Source organism: Abramis brama (assembly GCF_963993115.1).
Source record: "Abramis brama genome assembly, chromosome: 17".
Classification (NCBI taxonomy): Eukaryota; Metazoa; Chordata; class Actinopteri; order Cypriniformes; family Leuciscidae; genus Abramis; species Abramis brama.
In genome coordinates, this window is record NC_139979.1 from 8,312,507 (window position 1) to 8,334,684 (window position 22,178).

The window sequence follows — 22,178 nt, forward strand, 5'->3', positions numbered from 1 at the left end:
TAACATTAAATACAAAATCAACAAAATAGAAATGTTATGTAATAAACATTAACAATGAAATACAAAATAATATTAAATATTGTTTTTAATTTTTAAATAAAGTTCAATCCTTAGGGTTAGGGGTTTGTTTAAATAATCCTAAATATCAGCAAAAGTAACAAGGATGCTTGCTTTTGCGAACACAAATAAAAGTTTCCAATATACTGAGACTTGAGAAGTCCTACTTAGTATTCAATCATGCATTCGTTTTGCATAAACCTATTGTTGCTGTTGTCGTTTGGCAGACATCTGAGTCCAGACTTCTATAAAAGTCTATTCCTATTTGCACAAGAGGCACTCCATTAAAGATAAGTAATGGTCTGTCAGCCTCTTCCCACGATCCACATTCATCTCAAAGCCCAATTTATGGAGATAAGAGAACGTCATTACCCCCTGCTACCTCTCATCAGTTCTGATTTTTAGAGGAAACAGCAGTGGGATAAGTGAAAGTGGGGTCTCAGGGCGTCAGTGATGAGCTCTAGAGGGCGATTTCGACTGTTAATGACCACTATCATTCGGAGCACCTCATTTATGTCTAGGGTTAAGTCTTATTTTGTGTGTGTGTGTGTTTAATGAAACAAGAAGGTGGAAGGATCCACATCCTTGCTGTTATTAGGGCACGAGTGAGAATCCTACACCAATTAGATTCTTTACCTCTAACATTTCACGTGATATCTGACATATAAAACCACAGGAGATATAAATAACATGCTTTCATTATACAAAGCACTTCCAGGTGCTTTAAAAAAGTCACTGAATACAAATTACCATTGAAAAAAGTTCTACTTCCAAGAGAAGACAATAATTGCACATTGAGGCTCATTTCAATATAATGCTAAATCTTGTATATAATACGACCATCACTCAGAATCATGAATCAATCCCAACAGAACCCACAGCGCTTTAACTGCACAGGTCTGTCCACTCATTGTGATTGAGCACTGTGGCTCAGCATTGTGAGTGAGAAATACTATGAGAAGCACAATTTGTTTTAGAGAATCATTACCAAGGAAAACACCTGCAATTCATCTTCTTAAGGCTTGACTCTGGCAGACAGTTTCTTTACGTGCAATTATCCACTAAAGGCGGCAGTTTTTTGATGTCTCACATTATTAGCCCCTTTCACACTTGGCCTACAGTCTTTACTGGCAAATTACCGTTAAGAGATCGTGTGAAAAGGACCTTTTCAAAATTACAGGTAAATCACTTCTGGCAATTACCGGTACGAGAAGGTTGTAACGATATTACCAGTACATTATGATGCTGTGTGACCAAAGAACAAACCCATGTACAAGCATGTACGAGGTACAAAAATGCGGACATAAAAAGTCTGCTTTGGGCCAGTCATAAAGCTCTGTCTAAGCTGTTTATTGTAAGTTCTGCAGCTATTAACTATTTTTCTATGTAAACAAGCACTAGACGGACGTGTCTTGCGCTCGCCTTCTTTTCCATTCATCAGCGCTGCGGCTCTACAGTTATTGCAGTAGGCCTACTATAGTAACTGCAATAGGCTATAGTAACTATTTGAAGAACAAAATAACATTCTATGTGATCATCCCCTTACGCCTGTCACTCAAAACTGAAAGAAAAAAAAAGTCGTCAATTAAACAGTATTTTCAGACATTTCTGATGATTTACTGGTATTTTTGAACTGATGAGTGAATCGTATCTTACTGGTAAAAAATTGTTTGTTTATTTGTTTATTTACTGGAAAAGTCTCGTAATTTTATGCTAATTTACCGGGATTGCTGTGTGAAAGGGGCTATTGTCATAATAACACTTCTGATATATGGATATAAATAAAAGATTCTACAATCATTTAGGCTACTTACCTTCATGTTGTTTATATAATTTTCTTTCTTCCATGGAAAATAAAAGCAGAAATTTTGGTCACAGGGTCCAATTCTCACTATTAACTATAACTATTAACTACGACTTTTGCCTCAATAAACTCCTTACTGCTTATGAATAGTGTCACGACCCCTGTACTGTCTTGTGTTTTGTAGGACTTTTATGTTGAAGTATATTCTTAGTTCCCCATTGTTTCTGTGTTCACTTCCTGTGTTTGGTTCCTGTTTTGCCTTGTACCTTGTTTGTCACCATAGTTACCATCATTAGTTCCCATCACATCAATCACCAACACCTGTCCCTCGTCAGCCCCTTGTTAACCAGTCTGTTTAAACATCTGTGCTTCAGTTGTTGTTTGTCGGTCGTTACTGCTGTTTGTGTATTCCAGTCGTTGTTCTCCTGCCTTCTCTTTATGGATTTTACCTTTGTTCCTGGATTATTTTGTGTTTATGTTTGTCTATTAAAACTTGTGCTTGCATCTGGATTCCCTCTTTGCCTCGTCCCTGCTTACATGTTACAAATAGGTAGTAGTTAGTTGTTAAATTTAGGTATTGGGTAGGATAAAGGGATACAGAATATGGTCATGGAGAATAAAACATTAATATGTGCATTATAAATACTAATAAACAGCCAATATATAGTAATATGCACGCTAATAAGCAACTAGTTAATATCAAATCAAATCAAATCAAGTATATTTGTATAGCGCTTTTCACAATACAGATTGTATCAAAGCAGCTTCACAGTATTAAATTAAAATAAAATAATACAACAAGGTTTGTTTCTAGTGGAATTTATTGATTGATAGAATAAAATTAAATATCCCCAAAATATCCCCAACTGAGCAAGCCAAAGGCAACAGGTAATAGTGAGAATTGGACCCTAAACTAAAGTATTACCGAACTTTCAAAGGCAATAAATACAAGTGTGAAATACGACTGAAGATTTCAAGATTCAGAAAGGACGCAAAACACCATAATGACTCATGCGCCACATTCCAATTCTTCTGAAGTCATTTTATATGTTTGTGTGAGAAACTGAACAAAATTTCTATTATTCACTGAAAATCGGAATAATAAATCTAGCTCTCATTGGCATGTTCATGAGAGCCTTCTAATTTGTAAACGAATCATTCAATAATCATTCAAGGTTCACAAAACCTGCCTAAATGATTCGTTCAAGACTCGAAGATCCAGTTGCAGTGGTTCACACCTAACTGGAGGTAAACTTCAGCCTGTGTCTTACAAAGTTATTGTATGACTTGAGAACTCATGGGTAGAGCAATAGTCATATATGCATCACTTTTATGATACTAAATCCTTTTTTTTTTTAAGCTTAAAGGATAGTTCACCCAAAAATGAAAATTCTGTCATTAATTACTCTCATGTTGTTCTAAACCCGTAAGACTTTCGTTCATCTTTGAAACACAAATGTTTTGCCAATCTGATGAATTTGATGAAATCTGAGAGCTTTCTGTCCCTCCATTGACAGTTACGCAACTGACACTTTGACGCTTCAAAAAGTTTATAAAGGGATCGTAAAACTAATCCAAATGAATGGGCTTTATGCACAGCTGCACTACTTCCTGAACTTCAGCCAGCTCTTTGTTTCCTGTCTGCCATTATTGGACAAACTGATTAATCCAGGTGTGTCTGATTATTGTTACTGAGGTCAGGCACACCTGGATTAATCAGTTTGTCCAATAATGGCAGACAGGAAACAAAGAGCTGGCTGAAGTTCAGGAAGTAGTGCAGCTGTGCATAAAGCCCATTGAGCGGTTTAGTCCAAATTTTCGGAGACTTGATCGCTTTATATGATGAACAGATTGAATTTAGGCTTTTATTCACATATAAACATTGATCAGCGAACATAAACTGAAACTCAACCGAACATGGATGACGCTCAAGAATAAACCTCATTGGTTCTTGCGAAAGCTCAAACTTGCTCAAACACACAAGAATGAACCTCATTGGTTCCTGCTGAAGCTCAAACGTGCTGCGTAACACAAGAATGAACCTCATTGGTTCCTGCTGAAGCTCAAACGTGCTGCGTAACACAAGAATGAATCTCATTGGTTCCTGCTGAAGCTCAAACGTGCTGCGTAACACAAGAATGAACCTCATTGGTTCCTGCTGAAGCTCAAACGTGCTGCGTAACACGAGAATGAATCTCATTGGTTCCTGCTGAAGCTCAAACGTGCTGCGTAACACGAGAATGAATCTCATTGGTTCCTGCTGAAGCTCAAACGTGCTGCGTAACACAAGAATGAATCTCATTGGTTCCTGCTGAAGCTCAAACGTGCTGCGTAACACGAGAATGAACCTCATTGGTTCCTGCTGAAGCTCAAACGTGCTGCGTAACACGAGAATGAACCTCATTGGTTCCTGCTGAAGCTCAAACGTGCTGCGTAACACAAGAATGAACCTCATTGGATCTCACACGTCAAGCGAACATGCTTGAGCTTCCGTTTAACTGATGTGTGAGTTTATGAATGTTTATATGTGAATAAAAGCCTAAATTCAATCTGTTCATCATATAAAGTGAATGTGTCTCTTCAGACAATTTTTGACTAAACTGCTCAATTCATTCAGATTAGTTGTTACGATCTTTTTAAGCGTCAAAGTGTCAGTTGCGTAGCTGTCCGTGGAGAGACAGAAAGCTCTCAGATTTCATCAAAAAGATCTTCATTTGTGTTCCCAAGATAAACGAAAATCTTACGGATTTGGAACGACATTAGGGTGAGTAAATGATGACAAAATTTTCATTTTTGGTTGAAATAACCCCTCAAAGATTCAGTTGTCATTATGTGTAATTGCATGCAAAATAAAGACCAGTACAGTCTAATAAACTTGTCCTTTTGTGCTCCTCAGAAGAAAGAATATCATGCAGATTTTGAACATGAGGGCGAGTAAATTATGACAGAATTGTAATTTCTGAGTGAACTTTCCCTTTAAATATCTAATCAGTGTTGTAGCTAAATGTGGATGTTTTCCACTTAGGAACAGCAGATGCTGAGACAAAGCTGTTAGCCTTCAACACAAAAAAACCTGTCACACTCATTTCAGCAAGTCTAGCATGACAGATTTATTACACACTTAAGCAATATCATTCAAGCTAGAGTGCTGTTGTTCTAAGTATCAGTAATTTTCCAGTAAGCATGAAGATACATTTTGATAAACAAGAAGTTAGTATTCTGTAAATTGCATTTCAGTCAACAGTTAGTGGCCAGTTAGTTCACGCTTAAATATGAAGGTTCCAAAAGAGGGTTTTTGCAGCAATTCCATATAAGAACCAAAGAAACTTTCAGTGAACAGTTCTTAAAATAACCATTACTTTCTCAGTGAAAAGAACATTTTTAATAATCTGAAGAACCTTTTTCCATTATAAAGAACCATTTGTGCAATGGAAAGTTTCCATTGATGTTCAAGATTCTTCATTAAACCATCAATGCAAATAAAGAACCATTGTTTTTAAAAGTGTAATTACTTTCCCTGCCACAACTGCAATTTTCCACAAGTTCTGCATGTTGCCAGGCAAAGTACAGACTGATAGCCTGTCTGGAACAATGCAACACATAGACAAGTGAAGGGATGCAATACAACAGGTGGTGTTATATGAAATATCAGCACTTTTGAAACATCGTTCATCCAATTGATCCATTTTCCAAATCACCTGTCCCGTGGTCGTGAGCCAGTCGAAACTGACAATCGCAATAATATGTGTCGCTCCAAGCTTTTTAATAAGAGAGGGTAAAGGTAGGCCAGTGTTAAACAAACTCAATTTTTTTTTTTCTCATTCAAAATGAGATCTCAAATTGCTCCAGAGAGCAAACTGCCCATCTGAGGATAGCATCAATCTCTCATAACCAGGGGCGAAATTCAACCAATCTGACTACATTCAAAGTTTGAGACACGAATTTAAGAAAAATGTATATCTGCATGCAGTGGGATTGTTATGGAGGAACGTTGGCGTATAGGTTAATTAGATCTCACAACTTAAAAGACCTTTTCCTCTCAAAACAGGAAGACACAGAGCCTTCCAAGGATTAGCATGAATTAAATAGGAAGGAAAGGTGGTCCCATTGATTCCTATAAGCCTGGCTTTTTTATTAAGGGATTAAAGAAAAATGCAACAGCCAAGCAAAAAGATAACCAGGGATAATGAACGAAAGTTCTTGTCCTTTGTATAAACTTACGAGTGATGCCTCCCATACTGCCTGTGTTTAATGAGCATGATTTATTTCTCCAGGAAAGAAAAGCAAAGCACCTCAAGGTCACACATTTTTCTAAGATCAACAAAATGAGATACGATACCTCTCCGATTAAGTGCCTACATTTATCTGTCCCATTAGCCGGTCTTTTTTACATGTACTTCATATTCTCGTAATGAGCACATACAGTGTATCTAAACGCTTAAATCTTGTAAATAATACGTAATGCTGAGCTGTGCAGAATTGGATACACTGTCCAGTCAACAGGAAATTGTGTATCAGTGTCAGTGAAACATGGACGAGGATATCTAGAGGACGGAACAGAAAGAGTTTAAGATGTCAGGTATCACTCAGATGCCCTTGCTGTAACCCTGCAGCTCCTCTTGCTAACAGGCACTCAGAGAAATCGCAGTGTTACTCACAGACTGTGTAAGTTCACGGAACTGATGGCACAAATGACATTTGAGGTCTTCCAGAGAACTAGATTAAGAGTACTTGAGCTACCCCTAAAAATCTCTTATTGTGTGAATTCTCTTCTTGTTTAATGAAAGCAGCCATTGCACTAAGATATCTGTGGGTATTTCACTCTAAATCCCCTTCTTACCAGTAGTTAATACATTTAAAGTAAAAGTTTGAGCCTGCCTAAGACCAGAGCATCCCTAGGTATTTTTAAAAGAGAAAATCTATAAGAAAAATAAAAGTGCATGCATTTTGCGGAAGAACATTGTTTTGCCTGTGCTTTGTTTTTTCCCTTTTCTTAGTTTATGGATATGACGACATGGGCGAGTTATGTATGTACACAATTTCCCATGAAAACCATCCCGCCCGGTCTAAAATATAAACACTTATAACAGGTTTACCATAGTGAATCAGGGTAAGACAAAAAAACATTTTGGAAGAAGTATTGAAGATGTATTGACTCATAATTTAAATTTTGAAAAAAAAAAGTGACAATGTACCTTTAATTATTATTTAAATAAATAATAATGATTTTATAGATCGCCTTATTAAAATAATACTAATACTAATAATTCACATTAATAATAAAAATAGAGAAATTCCAGTAGTTATGATTTTTTTCTATCATACATTTAGTATTTAATTATTATTTAAATAAATTAACATAAAATTTTCCCTCTTAGGTTCCCTTGCCATGTTATTAATTGTAACATAATTATTGATTCAAATGAATAACTATTTAATATTCATTTATAATAAATTATAATTCAAATAGACCAAACATGTCAAAGCAAATCACACGGTCTGATCAATTATCTGGTCAATAATACCAAAGGTTCCCGTGTGTCTCGTAAACGATTGCAATGCAGCAAATCTGAATATCTTCATATTCATATCGTGAGATTTGAGAGCTATGAAGGAGGGGCAACAAATTATCATATGGCTTCTGAATACTGGAATATAGAGCACAAGTCCTTTTACAAGCTTGACAGCACACTATTCACTTTCATTATAATGAAATGATCAGCATGAACATCCTGCCAAAGATCTTGTGTTTGACAGAAGAAAGAAAATCACGCAGGTTTGGAACGACGTGTGGATGAGGATGATGACAGACTTTTCACTTTTAGATGATCTATCACACAGTTTGATCCCCACTGCTGGCCGATCACAAGAAAACTGTTATTTCTATTCATCAGCAGTCTTCATGATATCTCTCACTTTTATCTCTACATGTCCCTTGTCTGCGTTTGTTCTGCCTCTAAAGAACATCTAGTCTTAGGTTGAGAGGATAAGCATAAAGAAACATTTCCACCCTGTGTACAAGGTTAATAAAAAACATTTTGAGAAATATCAAAGATAACGAACAGTTCATAAAAACTCTTTGGACAGAAAAAACCCTGAAACCTCCTTTCCTTGCATGATAGCTGATAAAAGAACTGAAATGTGATGCCTTATATATCATTGAAGGAGCCCAATCTAATCTGTGAAACTCGAATGCCCTCTAGACCCTTTAACCTTCATTCACAGGTGCTGCTTCTGCCCAGTATGAATAAATGATCTGATAAGTTAAAGCCCCATTCAGCCATTAAGCTTGTCATCTCAGTTTTAGCTGCATATGATAGTAAAGGGCCTAGACCTTTCCCATTATACAAATGTAGAGGTGAAGAGAGTGAGAAAGAATGGAGCAAAGGGAAAGAGAGAGGCACAATGATATTACTGGACCTGACGTTCCCTTTTGTCTAGTCACATAAAACCATAATACTGACATAACACCTGAGGAAAAAAAGATGCAATAGCAACCAGTTATGGCACTGCCACAGCCAGGAAATCGCTCGTGACAGTCTTATCCTGTAGGCATGAGCTGGAGGAAAGCTTTCCTCTTCAATCTCACACAACATGTGGGCATCCTCACTAAATCCATCACATGCTGACAAATCTAATGATAAGGAGGCCACAGAAGGAGGATTCCCACACTGAAAGTGAGTTCACAATTTTTCACTCTAACAAACTGCTTATAAAGAGCTTGTGTGGACGTATCCAAAATGAGTTTTTATACTCGGATACTTGCACCCAGTGCAGCACTTCTTAGAAAACACTTATACTTTAACATTGGACAGAAATGCATTTTAGATAATTTGATTAATCAAAGAGTCCTGAATAAAAGTATCACAGTTTACACACAAATATTAATCAGCACAATTGTTTTCAATATTGTAATAATAAGAAAAAAGATTTGAGCACCAGATCAGCATATTAATATGATTTCTGAAGGATCATGTGACACTGAAGACCGGAGAAATGATGCTGAAAATTCAGCTTTGCCATCACAGGAAAACTTTAAAATATATTAAATATGCAGGAAAAATCCACTGCCTTTCAGTTAATGCAACAAAATGATTCATTTAGTCTGACTCATTAGATTAATAGCAATGAAACGGAGTTGTGACAACATATTTAAAATCAAATCTAAAACTCTGCTGCATTAGCTCGTAATCAATCAGCAACAATCTTTATTTAAGTGTTGAGTGAAAGTGTCCATAGCTGGAATTAGTAAACAGATTTTGAATAGCGGTGCAATTCAGCCAAGTAGATCAGATTTATATCCCAGTGTAAATTAAATGTGCATATCCGATCAGACAGCAATACGATCGATTTGTGTAAACAGACCCTAAAGACCATAAAGTTTTAAAATGTCATAGAATCACGTAAACATAATCCAGTACTAATGTAACAGCGAAACAGCTCATTGCCTCCAAGACTAGAGCAAATATCTGCCAAATCTCCAGTACTTCACACAGAAATAAGACAATATTGGTCAATATTTGCAATTCATTCATTTGGGAGGTGGGTAAAAACTACATGAAGGGTTAGTTCACCCAAAAATGAAAATTCGGTCAGTAATTACTCACCCTCATGTTGTTCCAACCCCGTAAGACTTTAGTTCATCTTCGGAACACAAATTAAGATATTTTTGATGTAATCTGAGAGCTGGATCACTCCTTCATAGGCTGCTAGGTAAATGATATCTGCCATCTCAGAAAAGTTATCAAATACATCGTTAAAATAGTGACTACAGTGGCTTAACCTTAAGTTTATCAAGCGACGAGAATACTTTTTGTGCGCAAAAGCAAACAAAAAAAATGACTTTATTCAACAATCTCTTCTCTTCCATGTCATGTGAAGTGCACACACTCTCTCTCTCAGTAAGAGGAGGCATTACTTCTCTTCAGCGTTCCCGGCATTAACATCTCCTCGATGGCATTATAGCTCATTGCACTTGGTCAGGGACTCAAGAGTCAGGGTTGATGGGAACGAGTGATTAAAGGCACAGCTGTTACGGCCAGAGCGCACTGAACGCCCACTCTCCACCCGAACCTGATGACACAAAGAGGCAGGCAGAGGAATACAGAGATGAGTCAGATGCTGGATATGCCCGGTCGAGGATCAGGATCGAGACATGATTGTCTAGCTTGAGGCCTTAACAACATGCATTCCTTTAGACAGTGTGTTCACTTACAGACTCCTGGATGTACCGATCTGTGCAGTTGGTTAAGCTTTGAGAGTTTGAATCTATCTATCCATCTATCCATCCATCCATCCACAACATTTGAAGTGGATCAAAACCTTTCATCAAAGCTATACATGCATTTTGAACAATACCCGTTCTTGTCTTAGGACAACTTTGATTAACTTTTTGATCCACTTCAAATGTTAACCACTGTATATATACTGTACATATTGTTTGAATACAGTAAAAACAGTAATATTGTGTGATATTATTACAATAAAATAAGTTATAATAATAAATAATAAATAAATAGTTTATTTTTAAATATATTTTAAAATGCAATTTAAAGCTGAATTTTCAGCATCATTACTCCAGTCTTCAGTGTCACATGCTTCAGAAATCATTCTAATACGCTGATTTGCTGCTCAAGAAACATTTCTTAATATTATCATTGTTGAAATCAATTGCGCTGACTAATATTTTTGTGGAAACCGTGATGCATTTTTTTTCAGGATTCTTTGAATTCGAAAGAACAGCATTTATTTGAAATATTTTGTAACACGAAGTAGGATACAAGCTGTCTCTCTTCCGTTTACCAATTTCCCAAACATCTATAAAAATATATTTTCAGAAAATTAAAAATAAGTCTAAAGTACATGTATCCATTTGCTGATAATAGCTTATAATAACGAGGACTATACAGTGCAAAGACTGACATAAAAAAACCCCCACATATCATATTGATGAAGACTTCTGTTCAAATTAGCCATCATTATCAACAAAAACAACAACTCTGAATGCATTTTGAGAATGTTTAAATCTTGGAGATCTAAATTAAAGCATGAACTCCAGTTTTTGGGATAGTGGGTCAATTTGAAGAACTGTTGCAAGTTCTCCACCGCCAAAATATCAATTCATTTATCCATTGGCAGCCAGAATCCTGCTGAGCTGAATACTAATGTAGCCCACAGGAGGAGGGACACAAAGGCACAGATCTCCCAGAGCATGAGGATCACAGTAGCTGGAAAGCACTGCTGGAGCCAACAACGATTTATACTGAGCTGCATTCACTGTGCAGGTGTGTGTGTTTGATTGCAGAATCTGAAGGTGGAATCTCCTTAGAGCATCTCTTATTCAAAACTTGCTCTTTAATCGGATCCCTGCACCTGCGCCCAGCGTGGCTTCTTCTGCAAGTCATCAAGCACAAACTCGGGAAAGTACCACAACTTATAGGACTAATTATAAATAAATCGTTACAGGCAAACTTACAGCTGGGGACCTTTGAGAGGGGTGGCAGTGGCTCAGTGGTTCATGTAGGTTGTCTACAAACCGGAAGGTTCAATCCCGGGTTCCACCTAACCAAGTGTCTTGTATGAGCAAGACACCTAACCCCAGCTGCTCCCGACGAGCTGGACGGCGCCTTGCATGGCTGACACCGTTGTCGGTGTATGAATGAGTGAATGAATGGGTGAATGTGAGGCAATATGTAAAGCGCTTTGGTGGCCATGGGTCTGTTTAAAGCGCTATATAAATGCAGTCCATTTACCATAATGTGCATCTAAACTGTAACAAAAGTTTTTTACTTGCTATTTGACACTACTATCAATATAAATCAATGAAATTAGTGCCAAACATGTTTAATCAATATATACAATGTTCAAATGATTGATTTAATTTTGCACATTTCTTGTTAATTCAAATTTAAACATTTCAATATATATATATATATATATATATATATATATATATATATATATATATATATTGTCAACTAAAATTCTAGGCCATACTGGTAAAATTGCTAAAGTCTGATCATGGCCAGGAGGGCCAAGGGCAGCAGGAGGCAAAAAGGTGCTTATTATACCCATGTCTAATTATGTCTTGCTCTTTGCTGAGCTGAACACTCACAGAATTCGAAATGCTGTTCGGTTTGTGTTTGAGACCTCCTTAAGTGATCACTGTAATTCTGAGGTCAATACAGAGCTCTGTGCAAACACAGGGGTGTTGACAGAGTTGCAACAATTATAGATCGCAACACCCAACGGTTGTGTGCTATCAAGGATTTTCTCATGGATACTCTTGTAGGCTACAGGGATATGGTAGGGTTGGGGAAGCTACTTTAAATCTTACCAAGCTACATGCTAATCATAATTTACAGTAGTTCAACTACAGTCAAGCTACACTAGGGCGATATATTTTTATATATTTGGTTCAGGCACATTCAGGTTCATTTATATTAGGGTTCCTCAAATCCAGTCCTAGAGGGTTTAGTTCCAACCCTAATCAAACACACCAGAACAAGCTCATCAAGGTCTTCAGAGTTACTGGAAAATTGCAGGAGAGTTTGATCACTAAACTCTGCAGGACAGTGGCCCTCCAGCGCAAGATTTGAGGAACCCTCATTTATGAACAGCTTGAACATACCAACTCACTGAAATGAATCAGACTTTTTAATGTTACATTCTGTACTCAAAGAGAGAGGCCCCACCTTGTCATCTGCCATTTTCTTCAGACAAGGATCTGTGCAAAATCTTATGGACAATATGCAAAAACTCAATTCAGTTTGTGCTCTTCACAGTTTTTATCCTGTTACAATGTACATTACAAAACCTTTGCAATGTCAGAATTCATTCCTGTCCATGAAGGAATAATTTATCAACATATTTTGATATATTCACACTGTTCAATTAAATATTTAGTCCATTGCTAAGGGATGTTTTGGTTGTCTGTTCTATCTTGTCTGCATTAGCAACAGAAACCTAGAGAGGCAGAGCTTAGAGAATCTTAGTGACTTCGTCAATCACCTCAATTCCACTGTCATTTTAATAACCAGGTCAAACTATTATGAACACCTTATTTGCTGTGCTGGTTAAAGCTACGATACCATTCAAAAGATTTGTTTTTAAAAGAAATTAATACTTTTATTCAGCAAGGACGCATTAAATAGATCAAAAGTGACAGTAAAGAAACTTATAATGTTGCAAAGTATTTCTGCAAATATGGTGATCCTGGATGGACACTATAATTGGTCATGATAAAGTGGCAAACGATGAAAGTGATCTCTTCCATGTAAATCTGAGTAAATGTCTCAACTAGCCACAACCTCAGCAAACTACATTTGCTGGTCGCTTTCTGTCACTATGGTTCCAAGGCTATCGAGAGAATAGAAAAGAGGCAAGTCAAGTCAAGTCACCTTCATTTATATAGCGCTTTTAACAATATAGATTGTTGCAAAGCAGCTTTATAGTGATAATAGGAAATTAAAGTAACAGAGATTGTTTTGGCTTTAAAGCAGCTCTAGAATAAAGTTATTGTCCAGCTAAAGTTAGTTTTGATTGAATCACTTCCGTCGCAACGGTCATTAGTTATTAACTTAGGGGCCGCTAACACGACACCGTTCTAACAGAAAACCCTTAAGTACTCTCTGCGCAAACTTTAAAAACGCGAACCTGTGAGAACGCTGATGGCGTGCACATGCGTATCACGTGTTCACATCGCATTCTTGTTCGTACAGACAGTATTCAAGCCGCTTCTGTAAGCTGTTCTATGAACAAGACCCTTTTATAAAGTCACACGTGTTAGTAAATACAGCTGTCGATCCCTGTCAAACACTGACTGAGTGAATGTAGCCTGTCAAAACTAAACTCACTATGTTTCGGTCAATCTCTCCATCCATTTTAGAAACATCTTTTTTTCTCTCGTTTGACTGGAGGAAGCACAAGCAGCGAATCCCTCACAACATTTGTCATTGTCCGAGACAATATTCTGCCTCTTTCCAGTGGAACGTGATAAGATGTCTGAACGGAATGTGATTAAGGTGTCTGATAACACCGTCAAAGTAAAGAGACAGTGTTGTTATTAACTAGTATTACAAAACAATGGATTTTTCGCTATCATCTCTGAACCTTTGAGCAGTGGGGTGTTTGATAGCTTTGTTTTTTTTGACATGTGGAAAAGTGTGCACAGTAGGAGGACGTGGGGTATGCGGTTAATACTTGACAGCAAACTGAAACGTCATTTAAAAAGGGAAAATGAGAGTTAACAAGCACAGCACGACTGCACAATGTGCTAAAATGCACTGTAAATTTCTGATCGTTCTTAAATGCTGATAAAATGAGGGAATCACTTTCTTTTACTCTCTTCTCCTCACACACAAACCTTGAACTTTCATTGTGTCAGTGTGATAACGAGCATTACTAGTGATCCATCACTATAACAAACAGCTGTTTCTAGAAACAAATACATTATCTGATTAAATTAGTGATGCGATTGTGAAGAACACTCCTTCCGAGTGATACAATGTGTGCAGTTCAATTGGCAAGATTATTAAAGCTATCTTTCGAGTTTGGACTATCTTTAAAGGGGAAAAAACAACAACACTCTTACATTCATGTCATAGAAAAGTCGATCATTTGTAATGAATGTCTCGGTTTGCTTCAGCGATAACAACAGAACAACAGAGAAGGCTGACTGGAGCGGTATCTCAGCTGCAGTCCCTGTGTCTCAGTGTTTTCTGCAATTGATCTTATACTATTGCGCTTTATTCAGCTTCTGAGTTGTGAGAAATTAGCCAATTTTTGGTGAACAGGCACCACAAAACCGGTCAATTAAGAACTGTAATCATAAAACACCAGGGGTTTACAGAAGATAGTGAAAATGTAATATGTCAGTGCACTGCAGTTCTTTAAAAGAAGTAAAAGAATGAAATAGTGACAGTTAGGCCTATCAGAAGTTAAATCACATGAGGTAGCAAATAAAAAAAACATCCACATATATTTAGTCTGAACACAATAAATAGCTTTATTTTTTTGTACACAATCTCCTAACTAAATATAGTACAGTATGTATTCCAAAAACATGATTTAACTTTAAGTAACATGTAAACCTTGTTTTTTTTACACGTCTATCTATCTATCTATCTATCTATCTATCTATCTATCTATCTATCTATCTATCTATCTATCTATCTATCCATCCATCCATCCATCCATCCATCCATCCATCCATCCATCCATCCATCCATCCATCCATCCATCCATCCATCCATCCCTTTAATTTTTTTTGTACCAAATCTCCAAACAAAGTACAGTATATATTCAAAAACAGTATTTGACTTTAAATAAGTTGTTTAAGTAACTTCATACAAATATGAAGTATATAAAGCTAAGGACCTAATAAGCTCTTTAGCCACCTCACAAATATCAGATTTGTGTGCAATCAGAACTGGATTGATGTAACAATTCAGTAAAATTCCTCATCCATTCCAATTCTACATCCTGTCTGCCGTTTCGATTTCTAACTCAATTCTTAAATTCTGAATTTTGCACAACCCTAACAAAGTATTTCACTGGTATTTGTTGTTGATTGTGGAGCTCTCACAATATGAAGCTGCATCACAGGCAGATCTTAAAAGTACATAAACTGATCTATATGGTTCTTGACAGGTAACATCTGTGAGTGTGCGTGTCTGCTTCGTTGTTATCTTACAGAGTTTTCCTGTGCAGCCAAGAGCAGCTCCTCATAATAAAGAAGTTGATCTACTTCAAAGCAATCACTGGGCTTCTCCGCCAGCTGGACCAGAGCCTGTCTGATGCTCTCCTCGCTCTCCTGCTTCTGTCTGGCCTGCTTCAGGTAATCATAGACCTTCAGGAACACCTCCTCTCCAAGCCTCAGACACACCGACCTAAAACACCAAATTAAAATTACAATTAGAATGAATATTAAAATAATCCAGGTCACATTTATGAAGTCTCAAAAGTCAAATGCAAATACATTCTTTCAAAACAGCTTTCTGGATTTCTTGTTCTACATATATTCGACAGCATTTAGTCTCTCAAGTCTGTGGGATAACAGTGGATGCATCCAAGCGGGTCCTTTTGTAAAAACACCCCCTGACAGGTGTTTGGTTTGTGAGCAGGAACCATGAATCACCTCCTCGTCTCAATGTCAGTGTGATCTCTATCGGCACCTCTGGACCCCTCAGCTAGAGCAGAACTGCCCCTCACACACACACACACACACACACACACACACACACACACACACACACACACACACACACACACACACAGTTTGTTTTGCTATACTTGTGAGGACATTCCATAGGCGTAATGGTTTTTATACTGTACAAACTGTATATTCTATCTATCTTACACTAACCCTACCCCTAACCCTACCCATCACAGTAAACTTTCTGCATTTTTACATTTTTAATAAAACACTGTTTAGTATGTTTTTAAAGCCATTTTAAATACGAGGACTCAGGAAATGTCCTCATAAATCACGTTCACGTTGTAATACTGAAGAATACAAATTTACTGTTTAATGTTTTTTTTTTGTATTATTTTTCTTTATTCATTTACATAATAATTTCATAATGTATTTTATGAGACAGAGTATGTTCGTGCATGTGTGCTAATGAGAGATATGGGATGAGCTATATTTTGCTTAGAGGTATGTGTGCAATGTAACACGTTCCCTGAGCAGAGATGTTCCACTAAAGATGATTCTTCAGCTGGTATGTTCTTTACAAGGAAAGGAATGTTTCAACTGATGCAAATGTACCACTAATGTATACACCAAAGGATAGTTTCTTAATATGGAAAGTGGATTGTACCATGTGTAAGCATGAGGTATACATTCCATTTTTAAACATAAGCAACATATTTTTCTAGCTTACAAGGAAGTTGTAAGTCCCAGAGTGGTGTATATAAGCTCAATCTTACTGTGCCACCTCAGAGAAACATAAAGGCATGAATGAGTGAGAGACAACACTGAGAAATGGTGGTGTGAGAGGAAGGAGAAATGGGGAACACAGAAATCTAGAATGAAGACCACCTCTCATGTAGCCTTATTCGTATATGCCAGTTTCTCTCTGTCTGATACATGTATGAAAATAATAAATGAGAAATCGCTTGGCAAAATATCTGGTGTAGCCTCCGTGATTCAACAGCTGGCAGACCAAAAATAGAACGTCTTTCCTTTTCCTTTAAGCGGCGTTAAAAATAAGTAATGCCTTTGTGAATACGTCCATTTAGCATGAGAGTGAGATGTGTGAATGATTTATGAGTTGATGTAAGTGTTGAGCAGTTTTGGTAAGGATGGAAATGTCCATTTCTTTCTCAAAATAAAATTTCTATAGTCTAGACTAGATTGAAGAGACAGGAGGGTAGTAATGGTCTCAGAGAATGAGCTCAACAGTGAAGGTCAGATAGCAGAAGAAAATGTAATTAATTCCATCTTGGTAATATCAGGAATTGTAATTTTTATGAGGGATAGAGCCACAGAAATCAGATTTCCTCTGGTCAAAGGAACTAAATTAATTTGGTCTTTCCAAGACAGGACGCTTCATTCTTCAGGATAATGTAACATTTGTGACTCAAAGTGTGAAAAGCTTGGAGTAAATGATTGATTGCTGGCTGGAGGAGCTTAGAGGTTTATCATCTGAGAGGGTTCAACCTTACAAGGTTTGCGTTGGTTTCACTCAGTCACCAAAAGGCAAAGTAATGTCATCAGTTAGAGGATGTAAGGAATGAAAGAGACAGCTGGAAGAGATGAACGATATCCCCCTAAAACACCCAATTAAAAGAAACACAAGGGGTCCAGGAGATGTAGTGTCTTTCTTTTTGTGGCAGTCCATCTGTAGCACATTTCTAAAGGTACATTTACATGACAATGACTCACTAAAAACGGAAACGTTTTCCTTTGCATTTTTCAACAGACAATAACGATATTGTTTTCAAAAACGTATCCTATGAACCCCGTTTTCAAAAGTTTGCATTTTCAGGCCCCTAAACATTGTTGTTGTGTAAATTGAAAAGCTAGTTGAAAACGGTGTTATGTAAATGGCCCCTAAGTTTAAAGAAAGATATAAACTACAGGAGCAGCATCTTTAGTCCATGAGGACTAATGTGACCATCATTTTAAATGAATTATTACATGGTATCATGTTTCATTCTAGCCCCTTTGTAAAGTCAAGAACTGTACAAACCATCTCAATCAATACAGTCTTGATAAAACTCACAAAAGCAGTCTTCTGACAGTATAAAGAACTGTGACATTGATCAGGCTTTCAACCACCAAAAAGATTTCTATGATTCGGCTGAGCACTTACAAAGAAATATATAAATAGTGGGGTTGTTTTTGGAGATGAGCAACCAAGGGCATAACTTGACAGATACAATTATGAAAGAATAAAATATTTAAGATACAATGATCAGTATGACCAAACTATCATAATGGATGATATTTTGTGGGCTTGAAATTTTGATATATAGTAGCAAACAAATCTAACTTGAACTATCTATTTATGGCATACTGAAAATTAATTTCAATTATAGGCTATAATAAATACAGTGGGGTTCAACAGTCTTTCGGAAATCGGAAACATGGGATTTACCATTCAAGGAATATGGGAACATAAAACATTTGTAGATGTTCAGGTCTGACAGGCTCAAAATACATTCTTTATGAAAACAAGTCAACTCAAACTGCATAATGCTCATGGCTCACGGAAAAGACACCTCGTGTAGATTGAAACACATTTTGAGAGCATATTTCTTTTTTACCAAAGTTTTGTTTTTGCCTTAACTTTGATGCCAAGGGCATTACCAAATAGGAAGTACAGGCTTCCGCATGAGTAATATTCTAAATACAACAAGACTTTAAAACACACAGAAGCAAAACAGGACAAAGAAGGGCATCATTAAAGAAATGAACTACTTTGAATGTAAGGCAGCATTTATGAATTGATTATTCATGAATGACTGTCAAGGGGAATGATGATTGAATATTAAAGAGGCAGTGTGAATACTGTCTGATACGAGATCAGGGGTGACAGATGAGATTATAGGAGAAGAACTGAATAGAGCAGGTAGGTGGAGGTACGGGTTAAATGAAAGGAGGGGGTGTTGAGTGGCATTGAATAAAGCATGGTGGAAGCAAGTGGAAAATGACTAAAATGACGTTTGTGAGTCATTCTATGCAATGAATGCATTTTTGCATTTATTAGCTCATATCTGCATATCACTGCGTTCAAGATCTCAAAAAGCTACTGTGAAACGAGGTGCAGTTATTCAGGTACGACCCTGATATATATACAAGCAAAATCGAAACGTCCTTTCTAAATCAGGCCCAAAACGAAGTTCGTTTGGAATTCGTTTTGGGACTCAAAACAGCTTGCCAAAGCGAACTTTCTGGAAAAGTTTGCGCCAGCTGGTAAACTACCATTGGTCCGTGGTGATTGCGTATAGGTGAGCGCTGAGGCTCCGCCTTCTTTGACGTGGAAATCTTCTCCGGTTTATTTCTTCTGTTCAGTCCGCCGAGGTCAGACATCCGCAAGTAAAAACATGAAAACACTGAGTAACTTTAGACCAATTTCCAAACTTCCCATTCTGTCTAAAATATTAAAAAAGGTGGGCGCCACATACAGTTTCATTTGGATAAAAACAATCTGCACAAACGATATCAGTCTGATTTTCGTCCTCTCCACAGTACAGACTGCTCTTTTAAGAGTAGTGAATGACCTCCTTCTTGCCTCTGATTCTGATGCCCTCAGCCTCCTGGTCCTCTTGGATCTGAGTGCAGCTTTTGATACTGTTTGGTATTCAGTACACCTATCTCGTCTATGATCGGTATCACTGGTACTGTCTTTTAGTGGCTAACTTTATATCTCTTGGATAAGCAACAATTTATTAGTATTAATAAACACAAATCTCGCTCTGTTACTGTTTCCCGTGGTGTACCTCCAGGATTCGTTCTTGGTCCACTTCTATTTCATATATGCTTCCTCTTGGTCAGATCATCCAGCATCATGGTCTTAATTTCTATAGTTACGCTGATGATACACAAATCTGTCTTACCTTTCAGCCCAATACTCTTTTTCCTTCCCCTTCCATCACTTCCTGTCTACAAGATCTCAAAGTATGGATGGCTCAAAACTTCTTAAAACTGAATACTGGACAAAACAGAAATACTGTTAGTGGGCCCTAAATCCTTTGTCTTTTCCCAAAATGACTTCTTTATTCATGGTTATAGTTCATCCATCACCCACTATACGGAATCTTGGGGTATACGTAAACTTGATTCCAAATTATGCTTTGAAGCCCATATCAGCCACCTTATTAAATCCTGTTTATTCCACCTTCGCAACATTGTACGTATACGACCTTTGCTAAATCTCAAAGATGCTGAAACTGTTATCCATGCTTTTATAACCGCGTCTGGAATATTGTAACCCTTTGTTTTGTGGCTTACACACTAAAGCCCTTAAATTGTTTGCAACTATTGCTTGTGTGCCCTTACATTTAACAAAAAATCAGCTCACATTACTTCCATCCTTCAGCAACTGAACTGGCTCCCTATTGTGTATCGCATTCAATTTAAAATAGGGGAATGTGTCGGGATATTCACTAACAGTATACCGTTGGTCAAGTGTTTCGAACTTCTTTGTACTCCCAAAGCGAAGAACGGAAAAAAAGTTGCTGCTAGTCCATCTGGGCTTGTAGGGTTACTCGCAATGACCAGATCCACATAGAATTTGTGCACTTTTTGATTTCACATTTTCTGTTTTTATCGTTAGGGGAATTATGTGGAATGTTCAAATTCATTCCAAACCTCACTGAAGCTCTTGTTCCTGAATTAAAGCAAATCCTCACAGGCAACATCCAGTGGCCATCCAGCCTTTCCAGATGACTGGAAGCCTTTAGGGAGGAACAACTTCCAATTAATGTCAATAGTGCAGATTCCGTGTGGGCCTGGTAATGACATAAAACATCTGTGCATAAAAATCTGGGCCCAAGAGCCTTAAAAAAAGGATCATTTCAGTAATTACAGAGAGAAAGTGACATGAAGTTAGTGAAATACTTAACTAATCAGCATATGAATAGTAGATTTAACAATGATGAACTGATAGGGTGTGGATTATTTCATTGCTCCAATTAGAATATTGATTGGATTTCCAAAGCCATTACACAAAATGGGGGCCATTTCTGTCCCACATATACATAAGTGTAAATGAAAGTGTTGATATTGACAAACAGAAGCAAAACTATTAAAAAAATGTTAACTGAAATGAAGCTGAAATAAAATAAATATACATATATTAGATGAAAAACCTAAAATTAGAAATGAAAATTCGAAAAATTAATTGTGGTTAAATATAAAAAAGAAAAATGACAAAAGCCCATACAATTAGTAAAACTAAATAAAATTAAAATGAAAAAAGAAAATATACATAATAGCTAATTATTTTTTTTAAATAAATACTATAATAGTGGAAAATTATTACTTAATGTGACATCTACAAAAATCCAGCAACCATTTAACTGCTGATCAAAATGAAACATTCATATTTTTAGATATATCAGCATTCAATTCTCTTTCTATGAAGCACCTTTTTACGATCTTGAACAGAAATCTTATATTGCCAAATAAAACTGTAAAAGTGTTACCCTTTACCCGTTAATATTTCCGAAGACACAAATTTATCAAACGTCAATAAAAATATATTAATATAATGCTTAAACTAGTACAGAAATGTATTTTAAACCATATCATAGAACAATCATCCACTTTGGCCTTACTAAACTATTACAACCAACCGTGCTGTTTTCCAGTAGGAAACCTGTTGTCCCTACTTGTCATTAATTCAGTTATTGCCGTCTTAACATGATATATAACATGTCTCCTGAGAATGTCAACTGTCTATGGGAAAAGTTATTCCTCGAGGCTGACACCAGTCATACCTTCAGTCATTTCATACAGGTGTCAAGCCTGATGAGCAGCAGACAGCTGCTGATGCCGAGGAATGGCAGGGCTTCAGTGAACGCAATCCTCCAGCCTGCTCAATCCTCTGCAGTAATGGGGACGGGATATGAGCATGTGCGGTCTGGGATTAAATCGACTGTCCCCCCTGCCCACTTCAGCGTGAAGTAATTGCTGTCTCCTTCTCTCCACGCTCCCCTGGAGTTTCACTGTGACTCTGGAAATTTGAGCACTCCAGCATGGTGAAATGGAGAGAGCAAATTATTTTACTTTATGAACCGCATGGAATATGCGTATGAGTTCATTTAAAGTGATTTTAAAGTGGCCAGTCATGATGAGGAGGTTACA

The 22,178-nt window shown here is 37.0% G+C and overlaps 1 protein-coding gene across 1 annotated transcript in view; it reads right to left on the bottom strand.

Moving 5' to 3' along the window:
- Positions 1-15,545: 15,545 nt before the first annotated feature.
- nek11 (NIMA-related kinase 11) overlaps positions 15,546-22,178 on the bottom strand; it is a gene marked incomplete at both ends in the record, with an annotated part of 67,165 nt that continues 60,532 nt past the window's right edge. The window contains one exon of the mRNA XM_084088128.1: positions 15,546-15,750. Within this exon, the coding sequence (XP_083944254.1) occupies positions 15,546-15,750 (205 nt within the window). The remainder of the gene's footprint in view (positions 15,751-22,178) is intronic.